Source organism: Microtus pennsylvanicus, chromosome 1 (genome assembly GCF_037038515.1).
Source record: "Microtus pennsylvanicus isolate mMicPen1 chromosome 1, mMicPen1.hap1, whole genome shotgun sequence".
Lineage (NCBI taxonomy): Eukaryota > Metazoa > Chordata > Mammalia > Rodentia > Cricetidae > Microtus > Microtus pennsylvanicus.
The window spans coordinates 198,868,552-198,887,135 of NC_134579.1; the positions used below are offsets into that span (position 1 = coordinate 198,868,552).

The 18,584-nt window shown below is 43.2% G+C and overlaps 1 protein-coding gene across 1 annotated transcript; it reads left to right on the plus strand.

Moving 5' to 3' along the window:
* Positions 1-6,831: 6,831 nt before the first annotated feature.
* On the plus strand, positions 6,832-18,461 carry Ltv1 (LTV1 ribosome biogenesis factor). Its single transcript, XM_075948813.1, has 11 exons — positions 6,832-6,950; positions 7,734-7,865; positions 9,161-9,334; positions 11,665-11,752; positions 14,191-14,329; positions 14,629-14,881; positions 15,928-16,055; positions 16,790-16,929; positions 17,377-17,429; positions 17,778-17,978; positions 18,071-18,461. Exons 1-11 carry the CDS (start codon positions 6,948-6,950, stop codon positions 18,176-18,178), a joined length of 1,419 nt encoding a protein of 472 aa, XP_075804928.1. The 5' UTR covers positions 6,832-6,947; the 3' UTR covers positions 18,179-18,461.
* The last annotated feature ends 123 nt before the right edge of the window (positions 18,462-18,584 follow it).

Here is an 18,584-nt window from a genome sequence, read left to right on the forward strand (position 1 = left end):
CTTTATTGCATCTATACTCTTGGACATGGAAAGGACCAGTGGAACTGGTCAGTTTCAGGAACTTCCTAGAGGTAGTTTGTGTTCTTTAGTTCGGGTCATAAGCTTCACTGAGAGATGAAATATTTCAGTCTCAGAAGAAACTGTTACACAGCTGTCCTAGTTAGGGTTTCTACTGCTGTGAAGAGACACCATGACCACAGCAACTCTTAGAAAGGAAAACATTTAATTCAGGCTGGCTTACAGTTTCAGAGGTTTAGTTCTCGATTGTCATGGCAGGAAACATGGTGGCATATAGGCAGGCATGGTGCTGGAGAAGGAGCTGAGAGTTCTGCCTTTTGATCCACAGGCAACAGGAAGTGAACTGTCTGCCACACTAAGCATAGCTTGGGCAAAGGAGATTTCAAAACCCACCTGCACAGGGACACACTGCTTCCTACAAGGCCATGGCTACTCCAGCAAAACCATACTTCTTAATAGTGCCACTCCCTTTGGGGACCACTTTTCTTTCAAACCATCACAACTCTCAATATACAGACACATGCAATGAAGAAAGATCTATAGATTTAAATTCCATGCACTCCCCTCCCAGCTCTTCAGGAATAGCTACTAGCAGTTTTAAGCTTTCCTTCAATTAATTCTTTACTGTCAGATTTTTAGTTGTTTTTCTTTTTCTCTGTTACAAGCAGCACTCCAGTGTACTCTTGGGCACATTTTCTCTTCTTATAAATTAACTACCTCTTTAAGCACAGTTACTGTTGTCAAGCGTGTCATTTATAGCTCCTGAACGTACTGCTTCAGATTCTATTGAGTTTGCCTATCCCGAGTAATAATCCTCCTTTCTTGTGTACATTGGTTTCCTGCTGCCCTGGAATTCCTGAGTGTGGCGGGTGGAAGAAGTTTTCTAAGTAGGAGAAATACTAAGGGCGTAGAACTGAGACTAGCACAATAATCATCCTTTCAATGGGTAAATTGAAAACAACTCTCCAGAGCCTAAACAAAAACCACAAATTCTGTTTAACCAATTTTAAAATAGATGCAGTTAATTAAAGAAAGTAAAAGTCTGATGTGGATTTAATATTATTACCCCCAAATCAGTTGGTGGGCACTTTACTGAAAATAAATGATAAAATATAATAATAATAATAATAATAATAATAATAATAATAATGCTTTACTGCTAAGATAGCACTCCAATTATCTCTGATCCTGGAAAATCAGCACGTGTTGGCGTTTAGTGATGGGGAAGATGATTTTTGAAACAGAATGTACTGTGGTAACAAAGGATTTCACTGAGCCAGGACCTACCCCTGAGTTCACACTCTGCATTCTTCAGGGACCACCTCTGTGCCCTGGAACAAAAAAATCGCTAAACTTTATGTTCCTCAATGTCAAATCATTTTTCATACCTATCGTTTATTTGTATCCGCGCGTGTATGTGACCAGATGCACACGTGCCCCCTCATGTATGTGACAATGATCATGGGACAGCTTGCAGGAGCCAGTTCTCTCTTTCTAACCTGTGGGTCCTGGGAATGGAACTCAGGCCATCAGGCTTGGGGGAGGGGAGGTGTTTTGATCTTCCGAGTCATCTCACTTGCCCCAGATACATTTTTAAAGATAATGCTGTATGTATTTCAATTCTGTTGATGAGGATTTAATGAATAAACATACATGAAATGCTTTGAATGGGGCACGCAGTCAAAGCCTCTCCTGTGTAGGGACGGAGCTAGTAGGTTGCTGCAGCCAGGCTCTGGTGACACAGGAAAGGAGGACTTCCCGGTCAGCAGAGCTGAGCAGGGTGGAGTCATCAATAGATACGGTGACCGCATTTGAATGGCGGACACAAGTGTTCTGCTGAGAGAGCGGGAGAGCCCCCCTCCATCCATCTGCATGCTAACAGAAACACGGAGAACCTTGACTGTTCCATGACCTGGACAGCTGTGTGTGTTTTTTCCCTGTAGGCTAAGACGGATCCTTGAACATTTCCAGGCAATGATAAAGCTGTGAGGGTTATTTCCCCAAAGCGGGAAAATAGGAAAATATGTTGCTCAACCATAGAAACTTGCCATGGCTCTGAGCCACATTGCTTAAATCTTCATATGGACTTTGAACCGATCCCCCTAGTGTGTACTGCTTCTTTCTTTGGAATCTCAACTGTCCTCCTCTCCAACTGGTTTGGCAAATCTGTTTCAAGAATTCCCTTGCCACCCATCTTGGGGCAACTCCAGCCTAGGACTCAGAATGCTAAGCCTTAAGGAACAGTGAGGGGAGGAGAGCCTTTTAGACAGGCAGGAAAGAGTCCATCACACCCAGGTGCTTTGGGGACCTCCAAACAGTTTGACAGGACTGGGATGTGAGGAGGAGTTGGAAAAATAACAGAAAGCTAAAATGAGTTGAAATTTCAATCACCATCCAAGAGTTTGACTTTATTCTAGAGAAGAGACTCCGTGGGTGTTTAAAATGAACAATGTAACAAATTGGGTAATGAAATGGTACATAGGGAAATTTAGAAAGTAAAATCAACAAATATGCTGGTTGACTGTCATTGAGAGAGCAAAATAAAAAAAAATGGGTAAGAACATGACCTTCGTAAACTAGCCTGATGGTGGACATTTCTGGGCTTTATTCTGCTACCTTCAGTTTTCTGAATGTCAGATGCTCATCGTTGAGATTAGCTTAGTATTATTTAGTTAGGCTTCATGGGCCCATGGAAGGAAATCAATGTCATAATAAAAGAAAGCCCTTTGCTGTGTGTTTAGGGTTTGCATTAGAGCAATAAATAATAAAATAAGCATATTATTAGTTTTTTAAAGAAAGCAACATGGCTTAGAAACCCAGGCTCTAGGCAGGCTCTTCAACCTTATATTTCAAAATTTCCACCTATTAGTATGTTTACTATGAAGAGTCACTTATTTGATACCATAATTTTTAGTACTTACAATGTTGGTGAAAAAGTATCTCTCACCTCAAAGAGAAAAGAGTTTATCATTACACCAAATATGAGTTTCACACACAGGAAAACAGATTCAGATTGTCTTGATTAACTATGGGAGTAGACACACAGACTTCTACTAATTGTTTTGTTTTGTTTAGTTTTTCGAGACAGGGTTTCTCTGTAGCTTTGGTGCCTGTCCCGGAACCAGGAACTAGCTCTTGTAGACCAGGCTGGCCTCAAACTCCCAGAGATCCGCCTGCCTCTGCCTCCCGAGAGCTGGGGTTAAAGGCGTGTGCCACCACCCGCCCGGCTACTAATTTTTTTTTTAAGAATCATAAATCTAACTGGCAGTGGTGGTACACTTGGGAGGAAGAGACAGACAAATCTCTGTGGGTTCAAAGCCAGTCTGGTCTAAGAAGCCTAGATGCTAGTTCCAGGACAGGCTCCAAAGGTACAGAGAGAAACCCTGTCTCAAAAAACCAAAATAAAAAAAAAATTTATAAATCTAATCCCAACACTCAGGAGGCAGAGGCAGGTGGAGTGCTGTGAATTCAAGGCCAGGCTGGTCTACTGAACAAGTTCCAGGACAAGTAGGGATAGACAAAGAAACCCTGTGTTGAAAAAACAAACAAACAACATAAATCACTGCATTTGCCAAATACTTTGCTTGGCAGCACAAGTAGACAGAGTTCAGTAGCTCGGAGAAAACTGTTGTGGTTGCTGATGCTAGCTGAAGGCTTAGCTTTGGGGTTGGTGGAAACAGTGGTCCGTCAGAACACATGCCAAACCCTTCACCGAATAGTCAAAGGGTTGCCAGGTGGGACACCGAGGAGACACTGAGTGGCTACGAAAGAGACCAAAGATAGGCCAAGCTAATCTGAGTCTGCGTCTGCAATATTCCAACTGTCCACAATCAGAAAATTCTAATTAACCGTTCAGCTTTGTGGAATCTTCCACACAAGCGTAGCATTTTCTTCTGGGAACTATAGTTTGCTGTGAAATGATCATAACTGCACCTTTCCAGCAGTGCCTTAGCATGAGAAATAGTTAATGCAGGTAAAATAGCAGGCCATTAATTCATCTAAACAAATGTTTATTGGCTGCATGTACCAAGAAGCAGATAAAGTAGTAAATAAAGCAGACTGAAATGAAACACATGGTTCCCTTAAGAATCTTGTTTTTAAATAAATAATGATGGGTATCTAGCTTAACAGTATGTTAAATGAAGTATCTACTTTTCTCTTGATATATGTTGTGGTCTTAACCTAAACCATTTCTGTTATTGTTCTTGTAGGAAAGGAGCATGGCCCACAGCATTTAGGATGAAAATATTTTGCCTATAATTATAGAGGCATTCCATCAGACCCGAGACATTGAAAAAGACACCAGAAGGAAAACAAATTTAAGAAAACATTGACTGTTTGAACTTTGAATTATTTCATCACTCTTTTCTCTAGCACCTGATGGAAATCTTCCTAAGAAATTATACTTATAAACCTATTTGCTTAAGCCACCATAAGATATGTGAGCAATAACTTGGGGGATGGAAACGTCATCATACATCCCCTGGTAGGGAACTCACCTAGCTTGCAGGAAACCCTGGATGGGTTCATTCCTCAGAACAAAACCAGTATAAGCCCAGCTTTGGTGTGGTGGAGATAGGAAATTTAATAATTCAAGGTCATTCTTAACTACACAGCAAGTTAGACTGGAGGCTGGGCTCCACCAGACAATGTCTCAAAAAGAACCACCTTGGGGTTATTAATTTTTATCTTAGAAATATGCAACCATTAGAGCTTCGGAATGTATTTTATTATGTCATATGCCCCTAAAACCAATAGTCTTAGGGGCTGTGTTAAAGGTAAGGTTGGAGGTAGTTTGTCAAAAGGTGCAAATTACACCCTGATGATTTCTGATTCTGCTTATTAGAGCTGGGCCTGGTGGCACGTTGCTAGGCAACCTATACCCCTAGTCCAAGATGCCAGGGAATAACTGACAGGCTTCTTATTTCACAGGGTTACTTTGATGTAGAACCCAAGGAATGCCTTCCCCATATATTGTCTTATTTTAGCCAAAACAACTGGTTCCATGTGAAAGACCCCCAGTGCTGGGGAGACTGTCATCAAGTCTCAGAATAACACGACACCCCCCCCCCCCCCGTAACTCACGAGAGACCGTCCTTGCTGCAATCACAGGAGGCTTTAATGACGAGATGAGACGGGAACCAGTGCACTGGGGCCAAGACTCAGAACCCACGCAGGGGAAGAGTTCGACTTGAGTGACCTGGAGAAGGGGTTTTTATAGGAAGAAACCACAGCCCAGTAATCCGAAAGGGGCAGGGAGGGTGTCACAGAAAATCACAAGGGGGCAACTCCCTGTCTCTCAAGATCACTCAAGGTCACAATCAGCTAGTTCCTGAAATACAGTATTCCAAAAAAACTAATGATAATCACAAAGGGGAAATTCCCTGTTTCTCAAGATTACAATCTAACTTTATCTTCAGCTAGTTCCTGAAACACAGTCACTGAACTGGCTAAATCCTGGATTTCTTTTTTTTTGGGGGGGGGGGGGGGTTCGAGACAGGGTTTCTCTGTGGCTTTGGAGCCCGTCCTGGAACTAGCTCTGTAGACCAGGCTGGTCTCGAACTCACAGAGATCCGCCTGCCTCTGCCTCCCAAGTGCTGGGATTAAAGGCGTGTGCCACCATCGCCCAGCTAAATCTTGGATTTCTGATTCTTCTCTTCCTGCTTAGATTTTTGGCTATTTTCTTCCTGCTGGGGGGGGTCTGGATTTATCCAGGTCTTTCACATGCCTTCCTAGCAGTGGGCACTACAATGGGTGTGATGTCAATATGAACAGCTTAGAGTACTACAGAGGGTAAACTAATTGAATGCCTTGAAAGTACTATCCACTGGTCATATGGCGAACCTTTTTTCATATTATTTAGAGTTGCACTTGACTACAGTTCCCCGAGGCACTGGAGTGTTTGTACCCCTCACCTGCCTTGGCCAGCCTGTTTTTGTGACATGGAAGCGCAGATTTAACACTATGCGTTAAAAGCATTTTTTTTCTTTTTGGTTTTCTTCGAGACAGGGTTTCGCTGTAGTTTTAGAGCCTGTCCTGGAACTGGCTCTTGTAGACCAGGCTGGCCTCAAACTAACAGAGATCCACCTGTCTCTGTCTCCCGAGTGCTGGGATTAAAGGGAGCACTTTATTTAAAAAAAAAAAAGTTTAATCCCTTAAAAAGAATGACAATTAAGTTCCATTACCTGTCATTGATTTATCCTAATACCTCAGTGTTCATTCCTCTTACCTGCATATTTTCTTCAAAGATATAGCTGTGTTGATGTCTTTGGCTTCCCATTGGGTATACACTACTGAATAAATGGAGGAGTTTTATGTTTACCGTATGAGTCTTGAAACACTACAGATATTTTGAGTATCAGTCATGATGGCAATTTCTGTATAAAAGAGCCATAAATGGAACATTGTTTTGAGATCAAACTCACTACCCTCACAAAAGTGGCCACGTCGCAATAAAAACTGTGGCATATTACCAAAAAGAAGCCGGGGAAGTGGCCACTTTCCTTCCATGAACGTGTAGAGTTGGTTTTGTTTTGTTCTCAGCTGGTAATCGGTAAGGAATATCTTCAGTGATGACATTACATTCACCTTCCCAACATTTGGGCCGGAAGTCCGCCCTCAGGTAGCATTCAGATTAGGTGAGCTACTCCCATCACCAGAACTCCAGCAAAACTCCAGCCAGGAAAGCCCCGCCCACTCTGGGAGTCCAGCTAGCTCCGCCTCCCGGAAGCTCCCGCCATCGATGAGGCCGACGCGGGCTACGCAACTTCCGGCTGCCGGCCAGCAGCTCCTCGGCGATTGGCCCACGTCCACGCCATTGATGTGACGCGCTGTCCCGGACCTGTGTACCCACGTGTGGCGCGGCCGGGAGACACCGGTGAGCGGCGGATCGGCTTTCGCGGTTCCGGAGAAGGAGTCCCTGCTCCGTCATGGTGAGAAAGCCGTGGGGATCCCGGCGGGAGCCGGCCGGCGGCTTCCGGTTACGTCCGGGTTTGCAGTGCCCGGCGGCGGCACGGCTCGGTGTCCCGAGACCGGTCACCTTCGTCACCCTGGGTGCACTTTTTAAAGGAGACGAGATGCCCTCCCTTTTGGCAAAACCCCGGGAGTTTACAATTCTGACGGCTTAGTTGAACTCAGTCTCTGTGAGTTACTTACAGAAGCTCCGCCCCCTGCTTCCGGATTCCTCGTAGGTCACTTGGTTGGCCCCTGGATATGAAGACAGTGTTAAAAAGTAAATAAGAATGTATCGAGGAGTAAAGAGTTTAAACATCACTTGTTTGTGCCCTGGTTTTATTTCCTAGTTAGTAGATGAAATGTCTGTCCCCTGTATATTTTCTTATGGCAAGCCCCTTGGCTCAACTTTCCGGGGACCTTCCCTGAGCACCTATTATAAAGGACTTAAGGCGTTTGCACTTCACCAGGCTTGGTTTTTCCTCACTAAGGTCATTACCTTGTTGATGTACTTGCTAAGAACGGAGAGTTTCTCTGACTGTCCCACTCCCATAACCTCAGGTGTCTAACAGAGTAGGTGCCCAACCAGTGTTGGCTAGAGAAGGTTAAGTATGGTTTCCTCAGAACACCGAGACTGTTGCCTTAGATATGCAGATTCGGGAAATCTGTTCACTCTCTACATTCTTACTGCAGGAAACTGTGGTTGTGGGGTCGTTCTCTGGGTGGGGATTCTGTTTCATCGTCCTTTCCTGATTATATTGCAGCCTCACAGAAAGAAGAAGCCCTTTATAGAGAAGAAGAAAGCTGTCTCTTTCCACTTGGTCCACAGGAGCCAGCGAGATCCTTTAGCAGCAGATGAGACTGCGCCCCAGAGGGTCCTGTTGCCCACCCAGAAGGTAGGTCTGGCCCTGTAGCCACCAAGCGTTTAGGTGAATGGTAGTTTTGTAGTCCTGATGATGGAACCCAAGGGCCATATGCATGTCCAGCAGGCACTCTACCCCAACTATAGCCTCAGTCCCTATGAGGTTTTAATAATCAGCTGGCATTCTCAGAATTCAGTCCTCTAAGAAATGAACTGCAGCTCAGTTTCCATTCTGTGTGCTGATGTTTGAAATCATGTATTTATTTTGATTAAGAGGATAAAGCATCTTTGAGATTATTAAATAAAGACATCTCAAAGACTATTAGTAAAGTTCAATAGACCACAGCCTACAATGCTGTGCCGTATTATTTAGGGTAGGACCATATGTTCAGTCTCGGCTTTCTCTTGGGATTCTGCCGTGTTTCAATAGTCTTCAGTTTGCATTTTTGCTTCCGGGTCGCTCTCTCATCTCTTGAAATACAAAACATCCAAGCTCACGAATTAGCTTTGGAAGTCCAAGGGAGCCTTGAAAAGGATGGCTTATGCTAGCCTACTCTTGTTGAAGATGGATAATGTAAAAATATTGAAGGATGCTGGAGACGTGGTCCAGTGCTTAAGTGCATGCACTGCTCTTGCAGAGGACCCAGGTTCAGATCCCAGCACCCACATGAAGACTCAGAGCCATCTTTAACAACCCTTCCAGGAGCCTTCTTCTGTCCTCTGAGTGTACCAGGCACATGTACACATGTCGTCGAAACATTCATTTTGAGGGTGTGTTCCATATATTTCTCATCTGGAATTGTACACAATGTCTAGTTGCAGGAACTCTTTTCCTTCTTGCCTTGCCTGGGGGCCTGGGTTTACTTCGTCCTTTGAGCCAGGTCCTGCTGCATTGTTCAGCCTTCTCTTGCACTCGTGCATTCAGATGATCTGCCTCTGCCCAACTTGTTTTCAGTCCGTTTTTTGAATTTGATGTAGCACTTTGGTTTGAATGCTGTGTAGATTTGGTATTTGTCAAGAATTAGTTGTGTGAGTTGGGCAGTGGTGACACACGCCTTTAATCCTAGCACTTAGGAGGCAGAGGCAGGCTAATCTCAGTGAGTTGGAGGCCAGCCTGGTCTACAGATCAAGTTCCAGGACAGCCAGGTCTGTTTTGCAGAGAAACCCTGTTTTGAAAAACCAAAAAAAAAAAAAGGAAAAAGAAAAAAAGAATTGTGTGATTTCCTGCCAGCCAGTGTTTGTGCGCTGTTTCCCTCCTGGAAGTCTGTTCTTTGTAAGGATTCTGACCCTGTCCCTGACAGGAAAGCTAATTCCCTCTTGTTATCCAAGGTAAACGATGAAGAAAGGCGAGCAGAACAGAGGAAGTATGGAGTCTTCTTCGATGATGACTATGACTACCTGCAACACCTGAAGGAGCCAACTGGGCCCGCAGAGCTTATTCCCAGCACCACATCCTTCAGACTGTACAACAGTAATGAGAGAGAAGAAACCCCAGCATGTTCAGTATGTAAAGATTCCTTATTGCAGAATAGTACATGGCAGCCTAGAAAGAAATGGCTTAGGTGCCACTGACTTTGCTTTGTAAACATGGGGCTTAAAGCGCTTTAACTTTGAGTGTGTCAGGATTGAGTACAGCCTAGGAGCAGAATGCTTGATCTTAGTTGATTGTCACATGGCAACGGAGTTGGGAGTTACTACAACTTTTAAACATAACCTCTGTAAAAAGGAAAGTGACCAGTATTGGAACTGTCATTTATTTGATTCTGTGACTACTTTTTTAAGACTTGGAACAAACCCGTAGGTAAATTTAGTAAATCCCTCTTCAGTCCCAAAAATTTAAGAAGAATCACTGTAACCTTTAAAAAGTCTAAGAAATTTATTAGTTGTTTTAACTATGTTTTTCTTTTAAGTAATTTTATTGTTGTTGATTAGGACAAGATATTGAATACTCTGTTCAAAGTAACAGAAAAGCCCAATTCAGACTTGTTTTAAAAATAATAAATGGTTAGTGTGGTGCCGCATGCCTGCAGTCCCAGCATCCAGAAGTCAGAGGCAAGAGGATCTTGAGGGCCAGTCTGGTCTACACACTGGGTTCCTAGCCAGCAAGGCTATATAATGAGTTCTTGCTTTAAGTAGATATGTAGTCTGTGTCAGTGGTAAGAGCTGTACATGTGTTTATCCTGTGTCATCCTGAGCCAGGTTCTAGTATCATTTCTAAACACAGTAATCTACAGAAATTATGAAATCTGTGAGAAACTCTCCAAAATGTTTTTGTCACAGGTTGTTTTAGCTTTTTTCCCCCCAAATATTTCAAATCATTGAGTGTAGTACTACCCAGGAAGAACATGTCAACCAGGAGAAGACATAACACTGGTGTTTTGGATCATAGTGACAGCCTTATTCATGCTCACTAAATTGAATTGAATTATTATATCATAGGAGCTAGGCTTGATTCTTGTGGTCTCTTGCCAAGTAACAGACATTTGGATACCTTGAGTAGGCCTCAAATAGGCCTTGAGCAAGCCTCGAGTTGGCCTGGATCTTATTGAGCTTTGAAAAATCAGGACCTATTATAAAAGTGCAGGAAAGTCACAGATGGAGAGAAGGGAGGTTAAATTAGGCAGGGTGCAGTGGCACACACCTTTAATAATCCCAGTACTTAGGAACCAGAGGGAGGGATCTCGGAGTTCAAGGCCAGTGTGGTCTATGCGATGACTTCCAGGACAGCCAGGGCTGTTAAACTGAAACCCTGTCAACAACAGCAACAATAAAATTTAAAAAGAAGGTTGAATTAGGATGTTGCCCAAAGGAAGGGAGTGGAATGGTGCACAAGAGTCGAGAGGGATGTAGGAACAGAGAGGTGTTTTGTGACCTCCTTTGGAGTTAGGACAACTGGTTCCAAGAGTGGCTGTGCCTTTACTGGACCTTGGGGTGCTATCTCTAGTGTAAAGAGAAAAAGATGCATTTGTTTTGAGGCTCCAGGCAGGCAGAGTTGTAATGTGTGGATCAAACCCTGGATGCTCTTCGCGACTGATCTCAGGCATTGACTTCATTTTCTGAGCTTGTGTTTCTCGGTGAAATGTTGATGCTCACAGTTGGGAGAACTAGTGGGACAGTATAGAAGGGTGGTGTGGAGTATTTGAAAGGATCCCTGCTAGGGTGGTGATGAGTGTTGAGAACATGTGCTGGTTCATGGTTAGAGAACCAGAGATGCAGTAACTAGAGCCTCCCGAGACTGCTAACAAGTCAGGACAGACTGATTTCCAGCAGTGGTCTGGAGCCAAGGTCCAAACCAGGTCCTTGGCAGGCTCAGTGGCTTCTTGGGACTCGATTGTGTCGTCACTGATCTCACGCTTCTACGCTCGCCAGTCGTCTGTCTTCAGAGTTCTTGACCTTGGGGTGCCCCACTCCAGTCTGCCCTCTTCTCCACATCTCAGTCACCACTGAACTCATGTTCAAGACCAAGGGAAGATATATAGTTGTGGCCGTCTTGCTGACAGCAGACACTGTGTGAGAGACCTAGCCCACTGACCTTCAGAGCAGATCACTCTCAGCCTGTTACTCCTTAGTCACCACATGAATGACCGGATCCATTCATGAGGACCGAGTGCTGATCTACTGTTACGGTCCCTAGAGTCTCAACCGTAATGTTTCAGAGTAATGAGCAAGTTGCATTGTTTCCTAGGGAATAAACCACAGAAACCTTATTTCAGGTGAAGTCACAGCCCGAGACTGAGTGGCTATGAATTTGGGAAGGATGCTTTTCAGCCCAGTACAGTGGCTGAGCAGTGTTTTCTCAGGAAGCCTCACAGCTGTGTAATTTCTTTTTTAAGAGCACTGGAATTAAGTTGCCTTCATCAGTGTTTGCATCTGAGTTTGAGGAAGATGTCGGATTGTTAAACAAAGCAGCTCCAGTTTCAGGTGAGTTTAACTTTTTAAAAAACATTTATTTTGTTATTGGTAAACTTCATACATGAGTACCATATTTACATAGCTCCTCCCACCCCGCACACTTTCCCCTGCACCCCCCATTCCACTCTCTAAGCTTCATGACTGCTTTAATTCTGTGTGCAACTATAGCCTGCTGAGTCCATCTTGTCATGTGTGTGTTTAGGAGTGACTGTTTGGGATTGGGTAACCTATTGAAGGTGTTCCCTGGAGAAGACCAGTTCTCTTCTCTTGGTAGCTAGGGATGGGGGATCTCATGAATTTCCTCTGTCCACCTATCTGCATTGGAATGTTGACTGGTGTTCTCTTTGTCTTGTTGAGGTCTTGTTTGGGTGGCAATATGGCTAAGATTCCCTGCGTGCAACTCCTATCGTATAGAAGACACTTGTCTTGGAGCAGACATCTTAGACCTGTGGCTCTTAAAGTTGTTCCACTCCCTTTCTTTGATGTTTCTTGAGCTTTGGGTGAGGGATTGCGTGGCCGATCTACCAGTTGGGTCCGGCCACCCCACAGTCACTTGTCTCCATTTTGACCATTTGTGGCTTTCTGTTGGTCTCTTCTGCTGCAATGAGGCTTCATTGATGAGGGGTGGGAGCTGCATGTATCTGTGGATATTAGAATGGGTGTTTACAGTGCAGTTGGGAATTACACTGGTTGAGGAACGTGGCAGTAGTAGGTTCTCCTAGGGTCTGTGACCTCAGCAGTCACAGGTAGTTGGCTGGGCTTAGAGTAGCAGACATGAGCTGTCTGTCTCCTTTTAAAGTGGGTCTTAAGTCTAATTGGGTGGCTATTGGTTACCCCCAAAATACAAGTACCACTACTGTATCATTGGTTATAGCTTGCTGTGCTGGTCATTGTGCTTGTGGTGCATGGTGGCTCGGCCACTAAAGGCCGAGGCTTACAGCCAAAAGGAAAGAATTTAACTTCTTTAAGTTTTCATTTGAGTAAATTTGTATTTTGCAAAAAGAAACATAAAGGTATAGGATTTTTCCATCCACAGTAAAGAGTTTATAAACAATCGAGATTAATGTAGAATTTGGATAATAGAACATGAAGAGGCAGTATGGCCAGCAGCATTTTGTATGATGGAACAAGTTCTTAATGTCTTTATAGATATCATTTGAAAAAAAGTGTGGGAACCTTGTAAGGGAGGTTTAATGTTCATGTGCTCTCTTATGAAGATGACAAGGATGATCATTATTCCTTAAATTTTTGAACAGTACCATATGAGTATTTGGAAGAAATCTATGGGAAGATTCACCCAAAATAAATTGAAGAAGTAACTTTTAAAGAAAACTTGCAGTACCACTGCTATAGTAGGCCAAAACAAAGGTCCACAGAGATAGTATTTAGTATTTTTTCCTAAGTTAACCAGTACTTGCCTTAGGACATTCTTTCACTGACTTAATCTTTCAAAGTGGTTGTTGTATAATAATAGTCTTAAGTTAAACCGAAATAAAACATAACCTGAGAGAATTTCTGTCTGTAGAAAAGATACTAAATGGGGTATTACCTTTGGGGCATAGAAGAGTAAATGCAAGAAGCACCATCGGGAAGCTTGGCAAACCTTTCAAGAGAATACCAAAGTTGATTTGTTGCTTTTGTGGTTGTTTGTTCAGAAGGGTCCTGTGAACAGTGTCATCATTTGCTTTCTTAAGTAGAAGGCAGGTGGAAGGAGGGAGAAGGCTGTGCAGAAAAGATACGCCAGGCCAGACAGGGAACTGACTCTACAAAGCCAAGCGACTGTAAACACCAGGAAGTGTATGCAGTTTAGCATACCAGAGGGATGTGAAAGGATGAACAAAAAATGCAACTGGAGAATAGGGAGGGGCAGCATAGCAAGCCCCTTTAGCAAAGCAGACCTTGTCAAAGATAGGTTCATGTTATTAAGTAAAATTATATAGCTGAAGAAACCAGCTGGGATTTATTAAAATTTTGTGGTTCAAATTTATGAAAGTATAAAAGTCACCAAATACTTGGTTTTTTTTAATAAATGAATTTGAAACCTGGATTTATTCTGCAGGTGAAAATTTAGGAGTTTTGCTAAAGAGTTTAATAAAACAGATTGGTAATGGAAATGCTTTTACTAGTGGATATTGAAGAATGGATGTTTTCATTCTGTCTACCTAAACGTACTTAAAGTTTTTTAGTCTTAGTCTTTCATCTGAAGTGTATAAATAGATCAGATAGTATAAAATAAATATGTACCATGCTTTCTTAGTGCTCCCCGGGGGGGGGGGGTGGTAGTGGAGGAGTGCAAGGGACCTGAGGTTCCTGTTTTGTTTACTTCGCAGCAGTGGCCTATTGTAGTTCAGGCTGGGGTCAGACTCACAGAGAAGCTGAGGTAGACCTTGAACTCCTGAATGCTAGGGGTAAAGATAGGGGTTTTGCTCAGTTTTCTTTTTTTTTAGGACCTCGCCTGGATTTGGATCCTGACATTGTTGCTGCTCTTGATGATGATTTTGACTTTGATGATCCAGATAACCTCCTTGAAGATGACTTTATTCTTAAGGCAAATAAGCCAACAGGAGAAGAAGGAATGGATCTGCCGTATGTGTGGTGCTTTTGTAGTGGGAGGGTAACCATGGTCTAGTTTTGAGAACATGATCTAAGATATCTGTATTAGAGTGGGAAATAGTTAAATTTGAGACATACTATCAGTAAGTGGAGCTAAAACCCAAATTCCTGATGACTGGTTGCTTTCCTGCTGTGCCAGATGAGTCTAATACCATCTCAAGGGCTGCTTCCTCTGAGCTCTTCAGAAGGAGCTTCTGGGTTTGTGTGAGGTTGCTGTGCTCTGATGGTTTTCCAGTTGTTTGGACGGGTGATTTATGGCCTGTTGACTGTAGGGAATCCGAGAGTGCAGATGACCATGAATGGGAAGACATGGACGATGAGGAAAGGAGCGGAGATGACTGTAGCTCTGCAGGCCTGCCATCAGATGGAGAAGACAGATCTGCCCCCGGGTCACCTCGAGAAGCCATCAGAAACCACCTGTTTTGGGAAGAGGAAACCAAAAGCCGTTTCACAGAGTATTCTATGACCTCCTCAGTCATGAGGAGAAATGAGCAGCTGACTCTGCATGACGAGAGGTTTGAGAAGGTGCGGGCCCTGGGAAATGTCACTGAGTTCTGTCTTCCCCTGCAAAAAGAGAGATTGGAACCAGAGTAAACCTTTCAGGATTAGAAACCGCCTGTTGCATCAAGATTGATCAGAGCCGCACTCTGGTCAGGATTTTGGAAAGAGCTGTGTCGGTCCCAAGGGTTGACTGATAGAACATCTGACATCTCATTCTGAGATTTGAAGTTCTGATTTTGCATCTCACCATATTCTGCAAACTTTTGCTGTTTTGCTAAGAGTTGGCTGGCTTAACATCAACAAAATTCAATTATTTTAGTTCTTCAGATATAACTAACACTAAAAACAAAAAAGTAGAGTGTGACGTATACCAGATTTGACTCCTGGGACAGGCCAACTCCTGGTTTACAGTACTGTGGACCACCTACACAGAGTCTCTTCGCCCATTCTATCCCATGCTCTTTCCCTTCTGACGCCATCTCTAATGTGCTGATCTGTGTATATTATCCACAAGTTTGTGTCTGGTTAGGATAGGATTTCTCCATGGACAAAGAGTCTCAAGTGTACATCCAAGCCCTAAAGTAGTTGTGTCTGGCATGTAGTAGAACTTGAAGCTTTTTACTTAGTAGTCAGCAAGTGAAGAAATGCTTTCAGTGCATGGAATACACAGTTTTGCTACAATACCACAGAAGTGTTTCCCTCTTGCCTGTCAAGAGAAATCCACTGTTAAGTAACAACATCTTTGCTCATCAGATAGAGCACAACAGTGCTCACAGCATCTGAGCGAGAATGGAGTTTACACAGTAGATTCCCTCACAGCGTCTGCATCACTGAGAGAGATGCAATTTTCGCTGATGTTCTAAAACAAAGATCTATGCATAGCATTTTATTTTCCAATCTGAGTAAAAAGCTTTTTATTATTTTTCTCTCTGCTGACACAGTAATGATAGTTGTAAGCTTTTAGTACTGTTGAAATACTGTGTAGAAGTAAGGTTAATAGAAATACATAAAGAGTTAATTTAATTCATGATATATTTTTCATGACATCTTTTTTGTTGTTTGTATTCAAGTTTTATGAACAATATGATGATGATGAAATTGGAGCTCTGGATAACGCAGAACTGGAAGGTTCCATTCAAGTGGACAGCAATCGGCTGCAGGAAGTTTTGAATGACTACTTTAAGGAGAAGGCGGAGAAGTATGGCAGCTCTTCCTTTAATTACAATCTTTTCCTACCTTCAGATGGCTGATGGGGGAGTCAAAGTCTATCACTGATTGACTTGATGGTGGTGCAGTAGCTAAGGTTAAGGCGGGAAATAAAGTACAAAGAAACATTGGAGTTGGGAAATAAAAGCTGCTTCTGGCCTCAGGCTGAAGAATCTTTATAACTTAGAAGTGCCTGGTTTCTTGTTTCTGAAGTGATGGGTGTTCCGAAAAGTGAGTAGTTCTGGCTAATAGATAAGCTTGACCTCAGCTGATTAGCAGAGCTCACAAGTGAAGTATTTGCTCAGTCAGCATCTGTATCAAAGTGCCTCTTATCTCAGAGAAGCTGATGTATTAAAATCTGCTCACAGGTCTTGTTCCATGAAACACTGCAGCATGCAGTTCCCACAGCATGAAAGGGGCCATAGGCTTTAAGTGAATTCTGCGCATACTTTGGAGAGATAGATGAGCAGCTGGTGCTCATCTCAGGGAATCTGCCATCTTGTGTAATGTAGAACCTTCTGCAGATGCAGCTAGATTTGATGTGCCTATCAGCAGAGCGAGTGTGCAAAGCCTCTGGAAGGGTAGAGTGGGAATGTTCCAGGAGCTTGGCAGGCACAGGAATAGGATTTAAAATGGCTCTTGTCTCTGGAGCTCTTTTTAGTGACATACAATTTAATGTTTTCTTTATCCTGTTTTCATTTTATAAAATGCACACATAAAAAAAAGTTGTGTAAAATTGAATACTCTTGAGCCTTTTGAGGATCAAGATCTGCCAACGAATGAGCTCGATGAGTCTGAAAACGAAGAGATGATCACCGTAGTCGTTGAGGAAAAGAAAGAGAAGTGGGATTGCGAGTCCATTTGCAGTAAGTATCTTATTGCCCCGCCAGCTGCCAAAGGTATGAAAACCATTCAGTGTGAATGTGGGAAACAGATAGGATTTAGTAGAAGTTAAACTTTTAGGGAATTTGTGAAAATGCCTTCAAAAGAATATGACTGCTTTGGACTTCCCACAGGGCAGGGAACCCTGACTGCTCTTTGGACTGGAGAGGGAGGGAGAGAGGAGTGGGGAGAGGGGGGAGGGAAATGGGAGGCGGTGAGGAGGTGGAAATTTTTAATAATAAATAAATAAAATGAAAAAAAAGAATATGACTGTTCTGCTATTGAGTTGTAAATAATTTCAGAATGGTTTTCAGAGAGGCTCTAGTGTGATTTTGAACTATAAAAACACCGAGACTAGGAACGTAGTGTGAACTGGATGGTGCTTTTGTTGAACTTACAGTGTGCTTAGGTGTCACATGATCTTTTTCCAGGTTTATACTCCAATTTGTACAACCATCCACAGCTCATCAAATATGAACCAAAGGTAAGGCTGACATTGTTAGTGTACCATTTTCAGGGCTGGAATGGTAGCCCAACAGTTGAGATCACTACCTGCTCCTTCAGAGGACCCAGCTGGGTTCATAGCACACACATCAGGTGGGAACTCCAGCTCCAAAGGATCTGATGCCTCTTCTGGCCCCTGGAGGCCCCCATATATATGGGCCACACTCAAACACATACACACTTGCAAATAAAGGTTGGTCTTTAGTGCCCTTTCTCACAGGAACCCTTTCTGGATGCGTGGCTGGTAGGGGAGCACCAACAGTGCACCGCTAGTGAGCAGTTGTGAGTCGGATGGGGAGTAACTAGTGCTGCTCTCTCTCCGGCTCAGCCCAAACAGATCCACCTGTCTTCAAAAACGGGCATACCTCTCAATGTCTTACCTAAGAAGGGCCTGACGGCAAAGCAGCTGGAACGAATGCAGATGATCAACAACAGTGACCTCCCCAAGGTGTCAACCCAGCCTCGGCCCAAAAATGAAAGCAAAGAAGATAAAAGAGCCAGAAAGCAGGCCATAAAAGAGGAACGGAAGGTAACTACGCCCTCTGATGTGGGGCTTGTGAAGAGCTGCTGGGGGGAACAGGGTCCATCTGTACAAATGTAACCTGGGATCCTCTTGTACAGGAACGAAGAACTGAAAAGAAAGCTAACAAACTAGCATTCAAACTGGAGAAAAGAAGGCAAGAGAAGGAGCTGCTGAACCTGAAGAACATTGAGGGTCTGAAACTGTAGGTGAGGAAGAGTCAGTGTGAGTTGTCTTCCTCTTTCAGTGGTCTTCACTCTGCTCCGTAATTAACCAGGGTCTTAAGGGAGGTAAACATGGCCCTGTCATTTTTATATGCAAATAGCTGAGAAAAGAATATTTGTATTTTTATACAAATGAGGTTCTCTTGTCAGCTACCTTGTAAATATGATGTTTTGAGTTTACTATTATAAGCTTATATTCCCTCTGAGATGAATGACTTCATGGAAGTGAAATGTTTGGATAAATTAAAGGAAATGTCTTTATAACGTGCACGGACTCGGTGTGCTCATTTGTTTGTATGGTTGTCAAAGTTGTCCTTTGCAGATGTTCTCAAATATTTCTTTGAAACCTCTCCACGCCTTCTCGGGAATTACATGGTTTAATTTGCCGTCT

What these genes read in the sequence shown, in the direction of transcription:
- Ltv1 (XM_075948813.1), top strand. An exon ending in TCCTGTTGCCCACCCAGAAG is followed by an intron (nt 7,866 to 9,160) that starts GTAGGTCTGGCC and finishes TTGTTATCCAAG; the next exon opens with GTAAACGATGAAGAAAGGCG. An exon ending in CCATAAAAGAGGAACGGAAG is followed by an intron (nt 17,979 to 18,070) that starts GTAACTACGCCC and finishes CCTCTTGTACAG; the next exon opens with GAACGAAGAACTGAAAAGAA.